Source organism: Panicum hallii, chromosome 2 (genome assembly GCF_002211085.1).
Source record: "Panicum hallii strain FIL2 chromosome 2, PHallii_v3.1, whole genome shotgun sequence".
Lineage (NCBI taxonomy): Eukaryota > Viridiplantae > Streptophyta > Magnoliopsida > Poales > Poaceae > Panicum > Panicum hallii.
The window spans coordinates 11,732,619-11,752,304 of NC_038043.1; the positions used below are offsets into that span (position 1 = coordinate 11,732,619).

The following is a 19,686-nucleotide window of genomic DNA, read 5'->3' on the forward strand; positions in this document are numbered from 1 at the left end:
ACATATCTTTGATCTTTCGATAATAGCCTCATGATGTATGTCTAATTGTCTACTGTAACTTTGAGAAAATGTGTGGGATCATCAACCACCATTTCCCCACAATGAAGTATCGGTGAATGTCTTAATTATATAAAAACCCTTGTTTATTTGAGAGACGACCAGCAACCGTTAGATCCATTTGTGAGCGATCATGCAGGCGTAAACGCACGAGCAGAGGCCACATGTACCTATACCAAACCTGCCAACACTTCCATTCTGGAAGCTAGCTACGCTCCCCCATTTCCCAAAGATGCCCGGCTGCTAATACTCCCTCCCTTGGGAAAAAAAAAAGAAGAGGTGAAAACGATGGCGACGGGGTGGAGTAGCGTATTAATTTTGGCCGTCGCTGTCGGGTAGCAGCCTACCTAGCAGGTGTGAACAGATTAGTGTGACAGGAATAATCCTCCTCGATTCTTCTCGTCCTCGCTTCCACCTGGACGCCTTTCTGAGCCGGTTGCGCTCATACGGATGGATGAGGAGAACCTGGACGGCAGATCCACCTGGAATTCTAGATTGTTCTAGAATCTCCGTCCTGACGCTTTTCGAGGCCGTCCGGCGGAGCCCGGCCCGGTGCGGGACGACGTTGCCTCCCCAGCCCCCCACCCATCACGCATCCCGACGGCGCCGGCCGCGCCACGTGTTCCGCCTACCTGGAGGGAGCCAGCCAATGGGCAACCACCACCGAGGCCAGCGCGCATCGACCTCCCGGGCTCCCTCCCGTAAACTCGCTCCTCGAGGGTTAGCATCACTGGCAACTGGGTCCCGGATACTTCCAGGCCCGCGTGGCAGTCGCTCGACCGAGCACAGAGGCCAGGGCGGGCGCCGCGGTTTGTTCCTCCTCCGTAGCACGGAGGGGTAAGTATATTTTATTAATCCCCACCCGCTCCCACTCGTCTCCTCCCTCCCCAAATCCTCGTTGTCCTCTGCAATCGCCAGGCCCGCCGCGCAGGCAGACTCGACTGACTGGTCACTGGTAGGCTGGTAGCTCTCGATCGATCGGAGGCAGGCATGGCGTCCGGGAAGCACTTCAAGTACGTCATCCTCGGCGGCGGCGTCGCGGCGGTGCGTGCCCGCGCTCCTCCCTTCCCTGCGTTACGCCTCCCTGTCTTCCGATTAGTTTCCGTCCTTCCTTCCCCACCTTTTGGGGGTTTTGTCTCGTCGATTCTTCATGAGACCGATGGTTTCGTTCGTACTCGAAATTCACTGAGATTTTGCCGGGCGTGCCTGCTGTCACGCTCGTTTGTAACAAGCGATTTTCCGATTCTTTTCTTGTTCCATCTGAATGGTCTCTAGATCTCGTGCGCGGACTCGGTTTTGCTCAGCTTCCGGCCAAATTTTGCAGGGGTACGCGGCCCGGGAGTTCGCCAAGCAGGGAGTTCAGCCAGGAGAGCTCGCCATCATCTCCAAGGAGGCGGTATGTGCTCTCTCTCTCTCCACGGTCCTTGCCCTAATCCATCTGCCACAGCTTTTTTTAGCTTTCCCATGAGATATTCCTATTGAATGAGCGAAGTGGGTTCACACCTGCAATTGTTAGAGAGCTGAATACCAAATGTGCTCCACAGATGCAGCTGAACTGGTACATGATAAGATATTATTGTAGCTATCCAGCTAGGCATGGTGCCCTGTGCTGAAGTATATTTAGTAGTTGTCCTCGTGCCTTTACTAAATCATCACTTTGCATGTGTTATTTCCATAATAGTTGCTACTTTAAGCCACAGAACTCGCACTTGTTAGTATTATTATTATTAGTCATGCATGGACTTATTGTAAAATGTTGAAACTTGAAACCAGCCTTTTGCCTTCAGGTATTCCTATGAATACCTTATTGCTTACTGAAGTGCCTAATGTAGTGAACTGAGTCAACTGACTAGGCAATACTGAGCATAAGCACATGGCAAACACATAGGAACAGGGATGTTGCAGGAGAGAGTGCAAAATTACCTTGTCTTCCTCAATCCTTGGCCACATTTTCACAAGCACTAGTGATCACCTGGCCTCTTCTAGTTCTTTGTAACTGTTCTTGTTCGTTAATGCATAAACAACGCATCTCTAACCACAATTTGTTTGGCAGGTGGCTCCATACGAGCGTCCTGCCCTCAGCAAGGGTTACCTCTTCCCTCAGAGTATGTTCTTCAAACAATGTTTTCTTGCCTTTAATATCTGATCTACTCCACCACATGGGCTCATGCAAAATTCTGTTGTGTCTTCCTGTGAATAGATGCTGCAAGGCTCCCAGGATTTCATGTGTGTGTCGGAAGTGGTGGAGAGAGGCTATTGCCTGAATGGTACTCGGAGAAAGGTACAATTCAAAAATTCTCTTGCAGTGTTAAATCACATTTAAATGCTTTTGTTGTGACCGTTGGAGTTGTATCCTTCATTTTACGCTGTCCATCTGAACTTAGCTGCTGCCTGCTGGGCAGTCCTTTAAGGAGCATGCTTGATGGAACTTCAAATTTTCCAACCTAGCTTGTAAAGCTATCACCCACATCTAGTTCACTGTGTTGGCACCATATGAGGGTGCCCTGCTGGTTTACTCTTACAAATTTCCAGTTCGCTGATGAGAAATGTTCGTTTTATAGTATGATATGTTTGTTTGGCTTAATGTTCGTTTTTATCTTAGCTGTGCAGTGATTTAATTTTGTTACTATTGAAAGTCCAACCATGAATAGAAAATATGCTGGCCAGTTCAAACGTACTGCATGTCCAGGATTTTTTTGGTGCTTCAAACGTACTGCTATGTACTATTTAGGATACTGATCATATATATTATTACATCTGTTGGCAGGTATTGAGTTGATCCTCAGCACAGAAATTGTCAAAGCTGATCTTTCCACCAAGACTCTGACTAGCGCAGCTGGAGCAGCCTTTACATATGAGATCTTGCTGATTGCAACTGGATCCTTGGTATGTCTTTACTTCCTGTCTGTTTCTCATACTTTTTTCTGGTTATCTGTGGATGAAGGCCCAAAACGTTGCTCTCAGAAACTATTAAATTTTGTTCACTGAATACTCATAGTTACTGCTATTTTTCAACATAGTGAACCACACCTAATTCCACTTGCTTTTCAGGTCATCAAGCTCACTGATTTTGGCACCCAAGGAGCTGATTCTAACAACATTCTATACCTAAGGGAAATTGATGATGCTGACAAGCTGGTTGCAGCTATCCAGGCAAAGAAGGGTGGGAAGGCAGTGGTTGTGGGGGGAGGCTATATTGGACTTGAACTTAGTGCTGCACTGAAGATGAATGACTATGATGTCACTATGGTGTTTCCTGAACCTTGGTGCAGTAAGTGTCATCATTCACATATTGCTACCAATACTTTTCTAATACTACTTATTATGCATTAGAGAAATGGATAACACTTTGCTCTTGCGATTATGCTGTTGAATGAAATTATAGTGGCAAAAATTTTGACACTATGATCTGCTATGTCATTTCTTGTAGTGCCCCGGCTCTTCACTGCCGACATTGCTGCTTTCTACGAGGCTTACTATACTAACAAAGGGGTAAAGATTTTGAAGGGCACATTAGCTATTGGTTTTGATGCCAATGCCAATGGTGATGTATGTATAATTTCCAAACCTAATTCAATTGTAAAGTTCTATTTATAGATGCAAATATTTATTTGCTTTACCCTGTTTCCTTCTTACAGGTCACTGCAGTTAAGCTAAAGGATGGCACAGTACTTGAAGCTGATATTGTTGTTGTCGGTGTTGGAGGCAGACCATTGACTACTCTCTTCAAAGGTCAAGTAGCTGAGGAGAAAGGTGGAATCAAGGTTAATTAGCTTCTAACTTACCATTTTAACTTAGAGCAGTCACTGCAAAAAGTTTTATGGATGCTTCAATAAAAAAATGTGCCTATGATGATACTATTTTATTTTTTATGTTTTCTTGTTAAAAACAGCAATTATGCATGTTCTATCTTGTAATCAACAGCATGTTCCACATTTATTCCATCTTGGTTGCACTCCTTGGGTTATCCCTTTGATTAGTCAAACTTGTTTCTGTTCTGCTCACACCTTAATATCTGATGTGTCTGAAAATTTCATGCAGACTGATGCTTTCTTTGAAACAAGTGTTCCTGGAGTATATGCCATTGGTGATGTCGCTACCTTCCCCTTGAAGATGTACAATGAGTTGAGGAGAGTGGAACATGTTGACCATGCTAGGAAGTCTGCAGAGCAGGCTGTAAAGGTGAGGCGCTCCCACTTTTTTTAATCTCTGACTCGTGCTCGTATAAGATTTGTTAGAACTCAAACTATAATATTAACACATAAATAGACACACAAACGCTGGCGGCTTTCAGAGTTTCAGACCAGCCTGGTAGAGTTTCATCTGTTTAAAATTCTCTCCATGCTGTGCTGTACTGTTGTTTATTAGTATTTGGTAATATTGAAATATGCAAGAATAATGTGAATCTAGTTGGAATTGTGTGAGCTGTGATAGGCAGAATTCAGTTATGTCAGTTTATCTCCATTTCCAAGTCACCAACAAAATAGTAGGAAAGGATGCAGTTGCATTAAGAATAATGTGAACTTGTTTGGTTTTGTGTGAAACCTTCTCACATGGTGGGAAATGCCTGAATGTGGAGTTCCCCAACAAGCGTCATTCAGGCTTTGATTTTATCCATTCAGCATCTGAGCTGCTTGTGATATTATTGCATCTTCTTTCAGGCAATCAAGGGAAAGGAGTCCGGGGAGTCAGTTCCAGAGTATGACTACTTGCCATACTTCTACTCCCGATCATTCGATCTGGCGTGGCAGTTCTATGGTGACAACGTCGGCGAGACCATCCTATTCGGCGACAGCGACCCCACCTCCAGCAAGCCCAAATTCGGGTCGTACTGGATCAAGGACGGCAAGGTCTTGGGCGCCTTCCTGGAAGGCGGGTCACCGGACGAGAACAAGGCCATCGCCAAGGTGGCGAAAACCCAACCGACCGTCGCCAGCGTCGAGGAGCTCAAGAAGGAGGGCCTCCAGTTTGCCAGCAAGATCTGAGACCGCTCCCTGTTTCAGTGTTCCATGTACATCTCGCGTCATCATTTAGGTTGTTCCTGTGTTCACGGTGTGTTCTACGACAGATGTTGCCATGCGTACTTGACCGCATGACATTCGGTTTCTGATTGTGATGTCTGAACTACACATACACGCACACTTGCTGTACCACTTGATATTTGAATAAAGCCTGCAGCCTCAGGGTTCAACGAGCACAGGTAGCCGCCCTCTTGTTATATTCTCTCGTCGCTCGCTCGCTCGCGTCCTGGCAGGCACTGAAATGGCCGCGGCGGCCACCAGCTGCCTCGTTCTGTCGGCCAGTCTGACGCCCGCGGCGAGATCGAGGCGGCGGTGCTGGCACCGGCGGCGTCAGGTGCCACGGTGCGCCGCGGCGGCGGCGGCAGACGGGAGGACGGCGACGGTGCAGAGCAAGGCCGGGGACGCGCTGGAGGTGTGCCGGGTGGTGAACGGCATGTGGCAGGTGAGCGGCGCGTCGTGGGGCCGCGCGGAGCCGGCGGCGGCCGTGGACGCCATGCTCCGGTACGCCGACGGCGGCCTCGCCACGTTCGACATGGCGGACATATGTAAGGGGATTGTTGTAAGCCCCCGCGTCTCCCGTTCTGGATATGGCTGTCTCGGCGCCACGTTCGCGCGCCTTTCGCATTCCGGATTTTGCATATGTTTTTTTACTTTTCATATTCTCTCTAGAGAAAACCAGTCAGTTGAGCAACGCTCAGCTCCAATGTCAGAGATGTGGTATGGTAACATGCTTCCCTTCTCTTACCACCAATCAATTAACAGTTTATATTTTTTTTCTTCAGTTTTGCTAATTTTCTAGTCCTTGAAATAATCTGTTTTTCAATTAGGCATTGTATACTTCCATAAAAAAAACCACTTCATCAAAACATTAGAACTCGCAAAGATCTGGTAATCTCCTTTTTTAAAAACAAAAATCAAAACATTAGCATTGTCTACCTTTGTATCAACATCCAACCACTTTGGCTGATCCAGAAGTGTGACTGAGAAAATAAACTTGAAGCACATGAAAATTAGTGGCATAAGATTTCTTTTTCCGTTTTTGAAGAAACCACTACCAAGATCTTTTTTTTTTCACGGGGAGATATGAGCAGCCCAAACCCAATGCGAGGCCCAAGGGCCAACTGCGCCTTATCCCTTCTCCTCCTCCGTGGCGCGCGCGCTCGCACGCACGCAAGACCCATGTCGTCCGCCGCCGCGCGCGCCGTCTCGCCGGCAGCCGCGGCGCCGCCTCCCCTCCCGCGCCGTCTGAGGCCCGTGAGGTGCACGGGCGGCGCCGCGGCGACGGAGACGGTCACCGCGGGGCCGGCGAGGGTGGCGACCGTCAGCAACAGCGGGGACTCCCTGGCGATATGCCGGGTGCTCAACGGCATGTGGCAGACCAGCGGAGGGTGGGGCCGCATCGACCGCGACGCCGCTGTAGACGCCATGCTCGCGTACGCCGACGCCGGACTTACCACCTTCGACATGGCGGACCACTGTACTGGCCCTTTCCCTTCCCTTCTCTCGCCAACTCTCTGCGCGCCCTCTGCTGGGCATTCGCACAAACACCTAGTGTGCATGTTTTTTACTCTCCTACTCTATGATAAAGCAATACTATATTTAGTGCTGTCACATGTTCTGATCCCGGTTGCTTGTTGCCCAAATGCTGCACGTAGCTGAAACTGTTAACGCAACAGTGAGAAATTATTTTGTTTGAACTAGAAGCTTGTACAGTTTGTTCATAGGTCCTGTTCATACGCCTCAGAAAATAGGCAACGTTTTATTTACTTCTTTGAGCTGCAATTTCATTAGGTATTGAATGGGAGCTGAACTACAGCGGCTCCAATTAGCCCTTTAGGCTGAATCATGCTTTTATGTTCTGACATATAATTTAGGAGCCCCCATGTTTTCAATTTGACACTGACATATAATTGTTGTCCTGGCAGATGGGCCAGCAGAGGATTTGTATGGCATGTTCATCAATAGAGTCAGGCGGGAGCGCCCACCTGAGTTGCTTGAAGAAATCAAGGGGTGAGTGAGTAATTCCTTATGGTCTCTATGCCACTTGGATGCATCCTAGGCTTCTTAGCTGTTTTTCTGTTATATCTAATTGTTTCTGACTTAATCACGCAGGCTTACAAAGTGGGTACCGCCTCCCGTTAAGATGACAAGAAGTTACGTTGAGGATAATATCAATAGATCTAGGAAGAGGATGGATGTTGCTGCATTGGACATGTTGCAGTTCCACTGGTATGTTTGTTGCTCATAAAGTTACCATAACTGTCATAACATTTGAGTGCCATTTTCTGAGCATGCCATCTTCCATGCTAGAAGCCACTGCTGAAATTTGAAAATGAGTTTGCAAGTGAATTTGTAGTGCAGTTTTTGCAGGCAATTTTGCAATGGTATATCATTCAAAAAAGATTATTCATTAATATGTGATGTAATTGGATTAGAGTTGTCTCTTTTTCCAATTGCCATTGCTCTTAGTTGTACTGCATGAGATATCAATTTGAAGGACATTTGGAAGTAATGTTGAGTATTGATAATTCAGTACATCTTTCTGAGGTAAATGTGCTTATTTGGTACTAGAAACCCAAAACTTCAGAGATGCCAAGTTGATTTGAACCTGTGATACTCTGATAGTGTGGGTACTCCTTGAGGGATGCGGACGAACTTTATAATTTCTATGATATAACTACTGTCACAGCTGGTAATTCTGCTGACCTTATATCCTAAAATAAAATAGGTGGGATGACTCAAATCCTGGATATTTGGATGCACTAAAGCACATCACAGACCTGAAGGAGGAAGGTAAAACTCTAAATTCTAAACTTAAACCAGACACTAGCTCTTATTATTTATGCTCTCATGCCTTTCCAGTACGAATGGATTCTCACATAACATGTTTTTGGTTCTGAAAATTCTGAAGGCAAGATAAAGACTGTAGCTCTGACAAACTTCGATACAGACAGACTGCAAATAATTCTAGAAAACGAAATCCCAGTTGTGAGCAACCAGGTATATTTCTCCACCTCTATAGTCTATACGAAGGATTTCTTTTCGTCTGTTATTGTATGGCCCTCAGATAAGTGGGAGATGGTTGCGATTGTCAGGTTCAACATTCCATCGTTGATATGCGCCCTCAGCAAAGAATGGCAGAGCTTTGCCAGTTAACTGGAGTTAAACTTATAACGTCTGCTCCCTGCCTTCATACCTCTCTGCCTCTCTCTAAGTAGAACATACATTCAAAGTTTGAACCCACAATCCTTTGATGCAGGTATGGCACAGTGATGGGTGGTCTTTTGTCTGAAAAGTTTCTTGACACCAACGTATCGATACCTTTTGCTGGACCTCCTCTAAATACCCCATCTTTGCAGAAGTATAAGAGGGTGAGCACCTTGTATTGTTGTAGTTTTGGTCCCCTTTCCGTTTCTCGTCATCCTCATTCTTGAGGCTGTGACAGATGGTCGATGCTTGGGGTGGCTGGAGCCTGTTCCAGACTTTGCTGCAAACTTTAAAGAAGGTGTCATTGAAACATGGTGTTCCTATCGCAACTATTGCTGTGCGATACATACTGAACCAGGTATCCATATTACATCAAGCTGGCTTGAAGATTTTTCATGTCTCAATCTGTAGTATTCAACAACTCATGGCTTCTGTTATTATGATCTTTTTTTTTTTTGGTTTGGAGCAGACATCTGTTGCTGGTTCCATGGTAGGTGTGAGATTGGGACTCTCTGAGCACATCAAAGACACCAACTCCATATTCTCACTTGAATTGGATGAAGAGGACATGAACAGCATCACCGAAGTATCAAAGAAGGGCAGAAATTTGATGGATATTATTGGGGATTGTGGCGACGAGTACAGAGCTTAGTTGTTCATGCTGCTGCTTGGCTGATATACTTGTGCCCAATTTTCATAGCTCTGAATTTTTGTCTACCTTAAGTCTAGCGGCTCAGCACGCAGTTGAGGCAAGCCTTCTGCACCTGAATGTCTATTATTCGAGTCCCAGCATGTAACCTCCATGGAGGAAACCCCACCTATTAAACTGTAAATACACAACGATGCAGATGGCTAATGTATTGATTTGTTCATAGTCCTGTTTAGCGAGTACTGATTAGACCTATACAATAATACAATTATCATATGTTTTTACCTTCTCAACTGGATCTGGACTAGTCAACTGCCTGTGATCTGGTTTGACCTTCCGGTGAAAGTGAAAGTGAAACTGCACTGCACGTCTGCACCCGACATGCTGCTCCAATCATGTGATGAATGAGTGGAGTTGAGAGGAAATCCCAGCATGTGATGCAGGTTTGTGTGCCCTGATGAAGATACCATCGAGACCCACTTTTAAACAGAAAAGGAGGCGCAACAATCTTGTGAAGGTTCCATAGCTGTGGAGGCAGAGAGACAGGAAGAATCATAGTCTCACCGTCACCGAAAGCGCCGTTGCGGCCACCAACGTGCAAAACATCTCCCGAGCAAGCATGCATATCCTCATCTCGAACAACTGTCAGATCACACACCATTTTCAATGGAGACTTGACACATTTTTGTTGAGCTGCGTAGAGATATTACTCGTAGAGAACACTGATGTGGTTCAATATTTTACAACAACGTTTCAACTGCAGTATAAAAATGTTTCGCTAGCATGTCATGGATCAAGTTTCTAAAAAAAAAAGATGCTACAACATAGAATGTAAAAGATGTTTCTCCTCGCTAAGATTTTTGAGCGAACATTGAAGAAAAATATAAATTTGCTTCCCTGACATGTCACATGATTTTACAAGCAAAGGTTTTACAATACACTCTAGACCACGGTAAAAAAGTTAATGTTTTGCTCACATTATGGCATGGTATTTTAGGGCAAACATAAAAGAATTCACTGGGATATCGTGGATTTTTTTTATGTATGGTATGTTTGGTTTTGGACTAGGCATGTTTGGTTCACAGCCTAAGGTTACCACGACTAACCTTAGCGCATTTCCAGCTGTTTCCAAATACCAGCTAATAGTTCTCTCATGATTATTGGGAACGAAGTTTTTCTTTCCAATTCCTTAATAATCTAGTCTCAATCCAACTGCCGTATTGGAAGAGTGAGTCCCCCAACCCCCTAGCCCTAGGTTTGGTGAGTTGGGTTTGATTATTGACTTGTCTCAATAATTATTGAAAAAAAGAGAAAGATAAAAGGATCTACTGAAGCACTATGTTTACTGTTCCAATACAATAATTGGACTGGGGAATGGGGATCTGCGAGAGACGCTCTTAGGGTCCATTTGGTTGGGGAGCCAAGTTGAATGGAACGGTTCCATTCCAATTTCTGAGGATGGAGCCGTTCCATTCTACGTTTGGTAAGGAGAACGGAGCCGTTCCATTTTTTGTTTGGTTGGAGAATGCGTTAGAGTAGAACTGTTCCATTCTGTGTTTGGTTGGAGAGTCAGGTGAGTGAGGTTACCTCCTCCTTTACTGGGGTGAGGTTACCACCATAACACAATATGGAATATAAACTGAGTTTCAACATGACATAATATGCAACATAATTAACTGAGTTTCAACGTGACATAATATGCAATATAATTAACTGAGTTTGAACATAACATAATAAAAATCATGACATACATGATTTCAAATCAATCGAAATAACACATACATGAGTTCAAATCAACCGAAATAAAACATACATGAGTTCAAATCAACCGAAATAACACATACATGAGTTCAAATCAACCGAAATAACGCATACATGAGTTCAAATCAACCGAAATAACTAAACTAACAAACATAAGGGCAGCAGCCGCCATGACACAAACCATGACCCATAAGCTAGAAGTTCTCAGTCACGAAACTCGAAAACCACAATAGCTTCCAATCGGACGGTAGATTCATAAAAGCATGGGCATCATTGGGATGCCTAACCAAGTACTAATAGTATCGAGTCTTGTGGTGAAGCTCAAAACCTGGGAGACTGTCCACGCTTCGAACAAACCATGTGGTAAAGCACTGCTTGCTTGCGCTATTGCATTTGCTAGCGTCTGGGTGCCACACTGAAATACTTCAACCAAGCTATCGGTCTTTCTCCCGGTATTATCAATAGTCTTGGCTCTCTTAGCTGGTCTAGCTGATGAAGATATATCATCATTGATGACACTTTTATCAATATCATGGTTCAGCCCATCATTTTCTGCAGTGGCATCACCCCCATGGCTCACACCTTCACTTCTATCGGTCCCAATTGGGTCATTGGAGCTCTTTGCATACTGACCGGTAGCGACGCTATTGCCAAAAATTGTAGCTAGAAAACCATAGTATGGAAGAGGCTTGTTCAAATATTCATCATCAGCTTTATTTTTTGGATCCTAACAGCGAATGCAACACAAATTAAGTACAATATCCAGCGTATAGTGATATCAAATAGAAAAGGCAAGTGAAATTCGCACCGCCATATGTCCTTTGTAGTGGTCATGATCTAGGGAGACAATGAATTCATCTTCATCCCAAAGAGCAGCACTCAAATTCTTAAGATAGTTGATCCTAGCGTACTTCTTTTTCCATGTCTTCAAGTGATTACTAACTTGATCACCTGTTCTTGTGAGTTTAAAATGATCGTTGAGAGCCTTAGCACAAGCGTTGAGATGAACTTTCTTGAAGCCGGTAGAGGTCTTAGTGCCATCAGCTACACTATTAGTAAGAAAGGTGAGCACAAATGTGGACTGAGTTGGAGTCCATTGACACAGTCCACTAGCAGCTTTTGCACCGCTTGCCTCCGTGTCCATCCCCTACATTATAAATCATGACATCAAATACATTAAATTCAGGAAGATAGTTTGCCAAAGCACATGTCCATATTGCATCAAGTTTGCCAAAGTACATGTCCATATTTCGACGTCTTACAAGTGTACATGTTCATACGAATAAAAGATACATGTTCATACGAATAAAAGATACATGTCCATACAAGTGAAGGCACATTAAAAGAAATACATAACTATCATATATTGTTTGCATGATAGTCTGCCCACATGGCATTGGCAAGTTCCTGCCTGAAGTTAACCATAAAGGCTTGCTCTGCTGCTTGTCCATGAGAAGATGTATGATGATTAATGGTAGCCAATTCCTCACTCGCATCAATGATAAAGTCATCACCTCCATCTTGTATAACCTAGTTGTGAATAATACAACAAGCAACCACAATTTCTACTTGTATAGAGAAGGGAAAGAATGGTGTGGCATCATCAAGAATTTTAAATCTCCTCTTCAACGAACCAAATGCTCGCTCAACAGTGACTCTCAACGATGAGTGCCTATGATTGAATAATTCCTTCTCATTTTGCACAGGATTGTTGCCCCACTCGTTCAAGTGGTACCGAACACCACGAAAAGGGGGCAGAAATCCAGGTTTGGCTCTATATCCGGCATCAACTAGGTAGAACTTGCCTAGCATACAAGGGATATATGTGTGTAAGCTATGCTAGGTATTAAATTTCATAACTAAAATAATGAGCTACACAAGTTTTATTTTACCTTATGGAACACAAAGACCATTTTCCCTCTCTAAAGCATCCCGTAAGACTAGAGCATCATGGGCTGTCCCCTCCCAACCGGCCAACACAAATGTGAATCGAAGATTAAAATCTACAGCTGCCATGACATTTTGAGTAGGATAACTCTTTCTACCACGAAAGGAAGCCTCCTTGTGTTTAGGAACAGAGGCCCGCACGTGTGTGCCATCTGTTGCTCCAATACAATCCTATTATACAATTAGAATGGAAATAATATCAGAAATTACAATCTGAACTCCACCCTTAAAATGAAGGGGAGATAGGCCTCACACCTTAAAGTAAGGATCCCATCTTGGGTTTCCTGCAATTTTAGCTGGAGTTGATGTCGACGGTGGTGTAATGAAGTCGTTTCGTAGCTCTCCAATAGCGTGCATTACTTTGTTGAAATACCGACTAACAGTTTCACCGGACCTATCAAAATTGGTGCCAACTAACCTATTTCGAACATTGTGACCTACTGTGTTTAAAAATATTGCAACCTGCTGCTCAACACATAAATGTATGGTGTCTTGCAAAAGGCCCCGGTCCCTAAAAAGCTTACAAAATTGGAAAAAAGATGCTCTATTAAGTCTAAGCATATTGACACAAGTTACATCATTCTTCCATATCTTATTATTCAGATAATTAATTCTCATTCTATCCCTCTCCTGAATTGGAGCATAGGTAATTGGTTCTACAGATTCACGGCGTTTTCTTTTTCTAGATTGAATAATCATGGCCATCATTGAAAGTAACGTATACGCTGCAGCTGTGTAAATGAAAAGTTGCTGCTTCTTATCCATCTAAATTATACAGAAACAAGATAAAATCAATAAATTTTTAAGGCGTACCAAGTAATCACACAAAGCATATATTCAGTAAGACGTAACCTTCTACCTTCCGAGGCGTGCACGCTGCCTTCGTTCCTCAAGCCAAATTGGTGCCAACATCTATGGCCAAGACAGGGCGTGGGGGCCGGGGGGGGGGGGAGGGGGCTCCAGGGGCGGCGCCGCTGCGGTTCCAGGGCTCGCGGGGGGAGGGGGTGCTCCAGGGGCGGCGCCGCTGCGGGGGGGGGGGGGGGGGGGCGGGCTCCAGGGGGCGGCGCCCGGGGGGGGGGCCTCCAGGCCGGCGGCAGATCCGCCCGGGGGGGGGGCGCACGGTGCGAGAGCGAGGGGGGGGGAGGGGGGCTCCAGGGGGCATCGCGGGGGGGGGGGGGGGCCTCCAGGCTGGCGGCAGATCCGCCCCGGGGGGGGGGGGTGCCGGGCAGGGGCTGGCGCGCCGCGCGGCGGAGGGAAGCGAGAGGCCGGTCGCTCACCTGCAGAGGGGAGAGGAGCGGGCGGTGATGGGCAGCGGGACTCGAGCGTGCATGGGAGGCGAGCGCTCGCGTCCGCTCGTTTTTACCGAGCGGGCTCGTTCCGGATCTACGGGGAATATTCCCCTGCGGGAGCGGTTCCGCTCCACGGTCCTTCAACCAAACGCGTGCACAAATGGAACCGCTCCGCTCCGTTCACCCTCATTCCGCCAACCAAACACACCCTTAGGCAACCATAATTTTTCTAGTCAGTGTTTGGTTCCTGTCACAACATAATATGTCTAATCTTTAATCAATTTTCTCACTTCCCATAACTAAATTATCTTGGGCATATACTAAATCATCTACAAATTTCTAGTCATTGTTTGTCATACACTAAATTGACTAGAAAAGTTGTGACTATCTAAGGTTAGTCGGAAAAAACCTAGGTATAAAAAGGCATTAAGAAGTGCCACTCATATCCTAAAGATGGCATTCTTTTTCAAAATGCCAAGTATTTTGGCACAGTATTGTTTAAGTGGTACATTTGGCTACTTTTAGGATAAACATTAAACTATAGCCTAAAAACAATTCTTTGGCATATGATGGAACAACTTTAAAAGGCAAACAATAAATTATGGAATAAAAAATTCTACTAGCATATAGCTGATTAAATATTTTAAGGCATCCTTTAAAGCACTACATAAAACTTTTTGCTGGAACATCGCGCTAATTTATTGTTCTTTTATGGCAAACTTTAAATCAAGGAACAAAAATATCTATTACAGATAAATAAACATCACGCTACATCACGAAAAACTCCCACTACCATTACAAACCTTATCTTTCACCGTAAATCATTAACTATAGGACAACTACACTTCACGAGTATAACGTAGGCGCGGTGATGCAAAAGAAGTTAGTCTAAACACAGAACCATCCAAAAACAAAATTCGCCAAATAGGGAAATCAGCCAACGGCTTTTTTTCCTTCCATGCTGTGGTAGCCGTACACGTGTACAGCTGCGTCGAACCGATGGCCCCCAAAAACTGCGACCCTGAAACAAAAAAGGAAAATTAGGAGAGGGAAAAAGGGGAAAGGAACCAGGAGAAGGAAAGCCCAAGCCACCAACGCAACGCGGCAGCAGGAAGGCAAGAGGAATCGAGGCCACCACCACCACCGCCGTGCAGGGGCGGCCGGGCTCGCCGTGGCCACACCTTGCGGCGCTCGCGAATCCAATCCTCCGCCCCCCACTCCTCACCGGCGCGCGCGTTTATAAATATAGATTCACCGGTCGCGATCGCCGCCCCGGATCGGATTCAACTCACCTACCCTCCCACCCCCTCAATCCCGAGCTCCGCCTGCTTCCTACGCTACCGCGGCCGACTCCGACCTCCCCGCTCCTCGAGCAAGCTGCCATGGCGGCCGCCGCGCTGAGGGAGCAGCTCAACGCCCTCCTCGCCTCCATGTTCGCCTCGGTGAGCCCTCTCCGCGCTCCCGTGCTGTTCGATCGGATTGGGCGTTCCGGAGCCGAAGGATTTAGTGAGTTTTTTTTTAAAGAAGTTCTTTTGTCCGTTGCGGTTGCGGTGCAGGGTCTGGTGGACGAGCAGTTCCAGCAGCTGCAGATGCTGCAGGACGACGGGAGCACCCCGGGATTCGTCGCCGAGGTCGTCACCCTCTTCTGCGACGACGCCGACAGGATCATCTCCGAGCTCGCCGCCCTGCTGTACGCCCTCTTCGCCCCTGATTGCTACTAGTATTGTTGCTGCTGCTGCTGGCAATTCCTTCGTCCCGTGCTATGGAGTATCGATTGATTGATCTGTCCTGGTCTGGGATTTGCGTCTGCGTGTAGGGAGCAACCCGTCGTGGACTTTGATAAGGTGGACGCCTACGTGCATCAGCTAAAAGGGAGCAGCGCCAGGTGATCACCCCACGCCTGATTTTGGTTTCAATTTCTGCGCACCTTTTCTGTTTTAGTGACGCTATTGGGGTGGGCTCACTCCGTGCTAGGTGTTGGTGATGTAGACTAGTAGGCATGTGGTTTTGACTCTGCCTGCCGTATTTAGGTGCTTAGAGTAGGCTTCCTGTTTTTATCGTCTGTGCCATCATAGGTCAATGGTTAGGAGGATCCTAGAACTGTATGCAACATTTTGCAGTGGAATTCTGAATATTCTTGACACTGCCCATATTACAGCTGTGCAAGTAAATGGTGATATCAAATTTGTCGTCTTGTGAGCTTTTCTGAAACTATTGTTTTGCTATGATAAGCTATAGAAATGGTAGTTTCACCAACTGAAATACGACGACAGTGACAATAGGATATCTTAAATATTGATTGCTTGTCGCGGTAGACCATTTCAATTTTTTTTGCCTTTTGGGAACTAGGAGTCTACTTGAATGTTGAGCTTTTGTTGTAGATTGGTTCACGGAGCACTGGATCATATCACAAACCTCCTGATATAAACTCTGTACTCTACTTATCAAGCCCAGAGCCTCATCTTCAGTGGTCATGTGCTTACCAGATGAACTAGCAGTAGTCGTTGATTGTCACATTTATGACATGCTTTAGACAAATGCTTATTGTGCTTGCCCAGAACTGTTGCCCATACTTATTAGTAATTGCCCTAGCACTGCTAACCATTGGTTACTACCCTACTAAGTTTGTCAAGATGTCATCATGCTGCAGAGTTGAACACTGAGGTTAAAACATATCTTTTTGTTATTCAGTGGTCGCTTCCAATGCTATAAATATGATGCTTTTCAGCATCCTTTTTAACTGAATCAGTTTGATGGTGTTTTGCTGATCTGTCCTTTTTTGGCCTATTTCAGTATTGGTGCTCAGAAAGTGAAGTTTACTTGCATGCAGTTCCGTCAGTTATGTCAGGACAAGAACAGAGACGGGTCAGTATTCAGTAATAGTAGATGTCATACCATGACTTTGGTCCCCATTTTATTTTTTAATTTTTCATATATTCAGTGACTAAATACTGAGATGGATTGAGTTTTTCTTTATCAAGTTAGAATAGAAACTTCTGATACATTTCAGTTAACTATTCAAGCTCTGCAATTTTACTGAATCTGGTGCGTTTGCATAATTTCAGGTGCATCATGGCATTAGCCGTTGTGAGAAATGAGTTCTATGATCTGCGCAACAAGTTCCAGACTATGCTTCAGGTAGTTCCATAGTGCTTACATGGCCTCTTGAATTTTGTATGGAAGAACTGTTTGGTTTCTGAAGCATTTACTTGTGTCTTTTGGTGGTCTCTTAAAATTATACCTGTCTAGTGAATGTTTCTGTGTTCATTTTCTATTCATGCTTACATGAATACATGGTAAAGTACCAAGTGGCAAGAAACCGTTTGATTTCTAGGTTTAAATTGAATTTGTGCTAGTTATCTCATCAATAAGATAATAGCAGCTAGTTTTCGCTCATGTTTGATTTGTGAAACTATGTAAGTTCATGCCCATAGACAGCTTTATCAGCACACCCTGTTTTAGCATTATTGACCTACTGTCATCTTTTGGTGCAGCTTGAGCAGCAAATCCAGGCTCAACAATAAATTGAAGAAGAAAGAGTGTAGTTGCATGTGATCTCTCATGATAAGTGTATCTCTGGAGATGTAGACCATGTTCATTGTTCGCTGGATTCCTGCAATGCGTGTGCAATCATTGACATTGAGGTCTTAATGCTTACAAAACTTTGGCTCACAAACCTGTAACTGTTAGCGGCAACAACGACTGCCTAGCGTTGTGCCTCTGTTGCTCTAGCCTGTTTGTGTTGGATTGCCATCGTATGCAAACTTTTACTGGGTGCCTGGTAACTCAGCTAGCGGATTTCTTGCTTTTGGAAATGGATGCCGGTGTATGATTCATCAGTACCGCAACATGCTATCTGAGTAACTGAAGTTGTGAAGTCTTTGCTGGTTGTGCTGTTATGAATAGGCTTGTGTGATGGATCTGCAATCTCGGGGATGCTGTTAGATTCACCAGAGTCACTTTGTTTTCATTTAGCTGGGATCCACTTAGCATGCAGAGAGGTTCTGAATCAGAGTTCCTAGCTGTTGTTTCTAGGGTATTATGGACGTTTTCAGTTTTTGCTGGGATACCCGTGTCAGTGAAGTGTGTTTTTCACTGAGCTGGACGCCCGCACCTTTGTTGGTTGTCCGATTTCAAGTAGTATTTCACCGGAATCAGATCCGTGAACAGTCAGCGCCTGTATGGGGATAGCACTGGTTCATTGTATGATGCTGCAATCAAAATGATATCTAGTCGAAGCCAATTTGACTGATACCATATGCATATATAATGATCAGAACTTCAGAAGCCATGTGCTGCCGGGAACTAATGGCGAGGAGACAGGTAATTGGTACGCAGAACCATAAGAGTTTTTTTTTAGATTAGAATCATAAGGATATTGTTATCTGGTAGATAGGAAAAACAACTAAATAATCGATTTGATCCATGCCAGCACGATGCTTGCAGCGCAGTTTGGTGGCCTATCTGGATGGGCCCACTAGTTGTTCCCGTTTCCTGCTTGAACATATAGCATCGTTGTCATTCTTGGGTTAGGTCTTCAGAGGTTCAGCTGGATTTTTTTATTGTTTTAAATCGCATTCCGTTGAAGGTCTTGCTGTGCATCAGCATTTGCTTATTTATTTATCTGTATAGTTTGTTGGATTTCCCTTATTAATTGGAAATTTGTTGCTCGCTCATGATCCCTACATTTCTTTTGGTAAAATAGACGTATTGATAATTCAACTTTGTCCTGAGATAAGTTGGGGGACAAAGGGCCTACTTGTTGGATGCTAAAATATTGGCATGCCAAAATGTGCGCATGCCAAATTTTTTTAGCAAAATCTTGGCAAGTTTGTAATAGCACTTGGTCAGATGGGTTGCTTCATGCCCTTCAACCAAATGAGTGCCAAAATTTATGAGTTTGCTCACACTTTAGCATGCCAACATTTTGAAAGCGAACCAATCAGACCCTAAATTAGCTTTTTTGAAAGTTGAGGACTAACTTAACCCTCGGACTAAAGTTAAGGGACCAATCATCTATTTTGCTATTTCTTTTCTACTTGTGCTTAGAGAGCCAGGTTACAGCACTACCATGCACGCGGTGTCAGCAGGTTGAAGGCACAAAACCGGGGCACAGTTGGGAAAGGAGAAGTACGCCATCAGGGATGCATAGTGTAAATTTATTGTTTTGCAAGAGATAGTGGGGCCCAGAGGGCGGCGGCAGACTCTAGAGCTGAGTCTTGCTTGTATCGGTAAGAACAAAAAAAAAAAACTATCGAGAAGAAGCTTCATCTTCTTTTCTTTAAGACTATGGCCATGTTTAGCAGAGCTCTACCACCAATGATTCTGTTGATATTTTTGAGCTGGATACTTGTAGCTTCAAGAAAAACTGGATCTGAAACTGGACGTAGATCGTGAGCATTTAGATAAGTCATTTTGTCTTTAATTTCAATTAAATGCATAAACACCTAAACCATTTTAATTTATGCTACAAACTATAGATCCAACCTAAATCTTGGAGCAGGAGTTATGCCCATCTCACTCGCTTGGATCTGTGAAAGATACTACTAATTCAGACTTGCCTACTGAAATATTGGATTTGTAGCTCCAAGAAACATTGAATCATGGAGGTGGACCTATGCCTCTCTCTTTCGCTTAGACATGTGGAAGATGCTGCTAATTCAGATTCGCCAACTGAAATAACACAGGTTCTACAGCAAAGATGTTTTCGGCGAGCCTGAAGCTTTGTCACTCCCATAAAACTCAACTGACACGA

The 19,686-nt window shown here is 44.7% G+C and overlaps 3 protein-coding genes and 1 pseudogene across 4 annotated transcripts; 3 read left to right on the forward strand and 1 right to left on the reverse strand.

The window, feature by feature from the left end:
- The first annotated feature begins 916 nt into the window (after positions 1-916).
- Positions 917-5,251, forward strand: LOC112880086 (monodehydroascorbate reductase 3, cytosolic). Its single transcript, XM_025944566.1, has 10 exons — positions 917-1,101; positions 1,382-1,453; positions 2,111-2,162; positions 2,258-2,338; positions 2,825-2,943; positions 3,109-3,328; positions 3,488-3,606; positions 3,696-3,821; positions 4,099-4,239; positions 4,719-5,251. The coding sequence occupies exons 1-10, from the start codon at positions 1,048-1,050 to the stop codon at positions 5,040-5,042; spliced, it is 1,308 nt and encodes a 435-aa protein (XP_025800351.1). The 5' UTR covers positions 917-1,047; the 3' UTR covers positions 5,043-5,251.
- A 38-nt stretch (positions 5,252-5,289) lies between these two features.
- Positions 5,290-9,163, forward strand: LOC112880087 (L-glyceraldehyde 3-phosphate reductase). 2 transcript variants are annotated; one of them, XM_025944568.1, is made up of 9 exons: positions 5,290-5,623; positions 7,004-7,088; positions 7,191-7,307; positions 7,807-7,871; positions 7,990-8,078; positions 8,174-8,253; positions 8,338-8,449; positions 8,524-8,643; positions 8,755-9,163. In XM_025944568.1, the coding sequence occupies exons 1-9, from the start codon at positions 5,320-5,322 to the stop codon at positions 8,935-8,937; spliced, it is 1,155 nt and encodes a 384-aa protein (XP_025800353.1). In that variant the 5' UTR covers positions 5,290-5,319; the 3' UTR covers positions 8,938-9,163. The 2 variants fall into 2 exon arrangements, with proteins under 2 accessions (XP_025800353.1, XP_025800352.1); XM_025944567.1 differs by lacking the exon at positions 5,290-5,623 and adding an exon at positions 6,147-6,555.
- A 2,891-nt stretch (positions 9,164-12,054) lies between these two features.
- Positions 12,055-13,064, reverse strand: LOC112880887 (annotated as a pseudogene).
- A 1,939-nt stretch (positions 13,065-15,003) lies between these two features.
- On the forward strand, positions 15,004-17,851 carry LOC112882647 (histidine-containing phosphotransfer protein 2). The gene is made up of 6 exons (XM_025947743.1): positions 15,004-15,373; positions 15,488-15,621; positions 15,748-15,816; positions 16,725-16,796; positions 16,997-17,069; positions 17,426-17,851. The coding sequence occupies exons 1-6, from the start codon at positions 15,314-15,316 to the stop codon at positions 17,453-17,455; spliced, it is 438 nt and encodes a 145-aa protein (XP_025803528.1). The 5' UTR covers positions 15,004-15,313; the 3' UTR covers positions 17,456-17,851.
- The last annotated feature ends 1,835 nt before the right edge of the window (positions 17,852-19,686 follow it).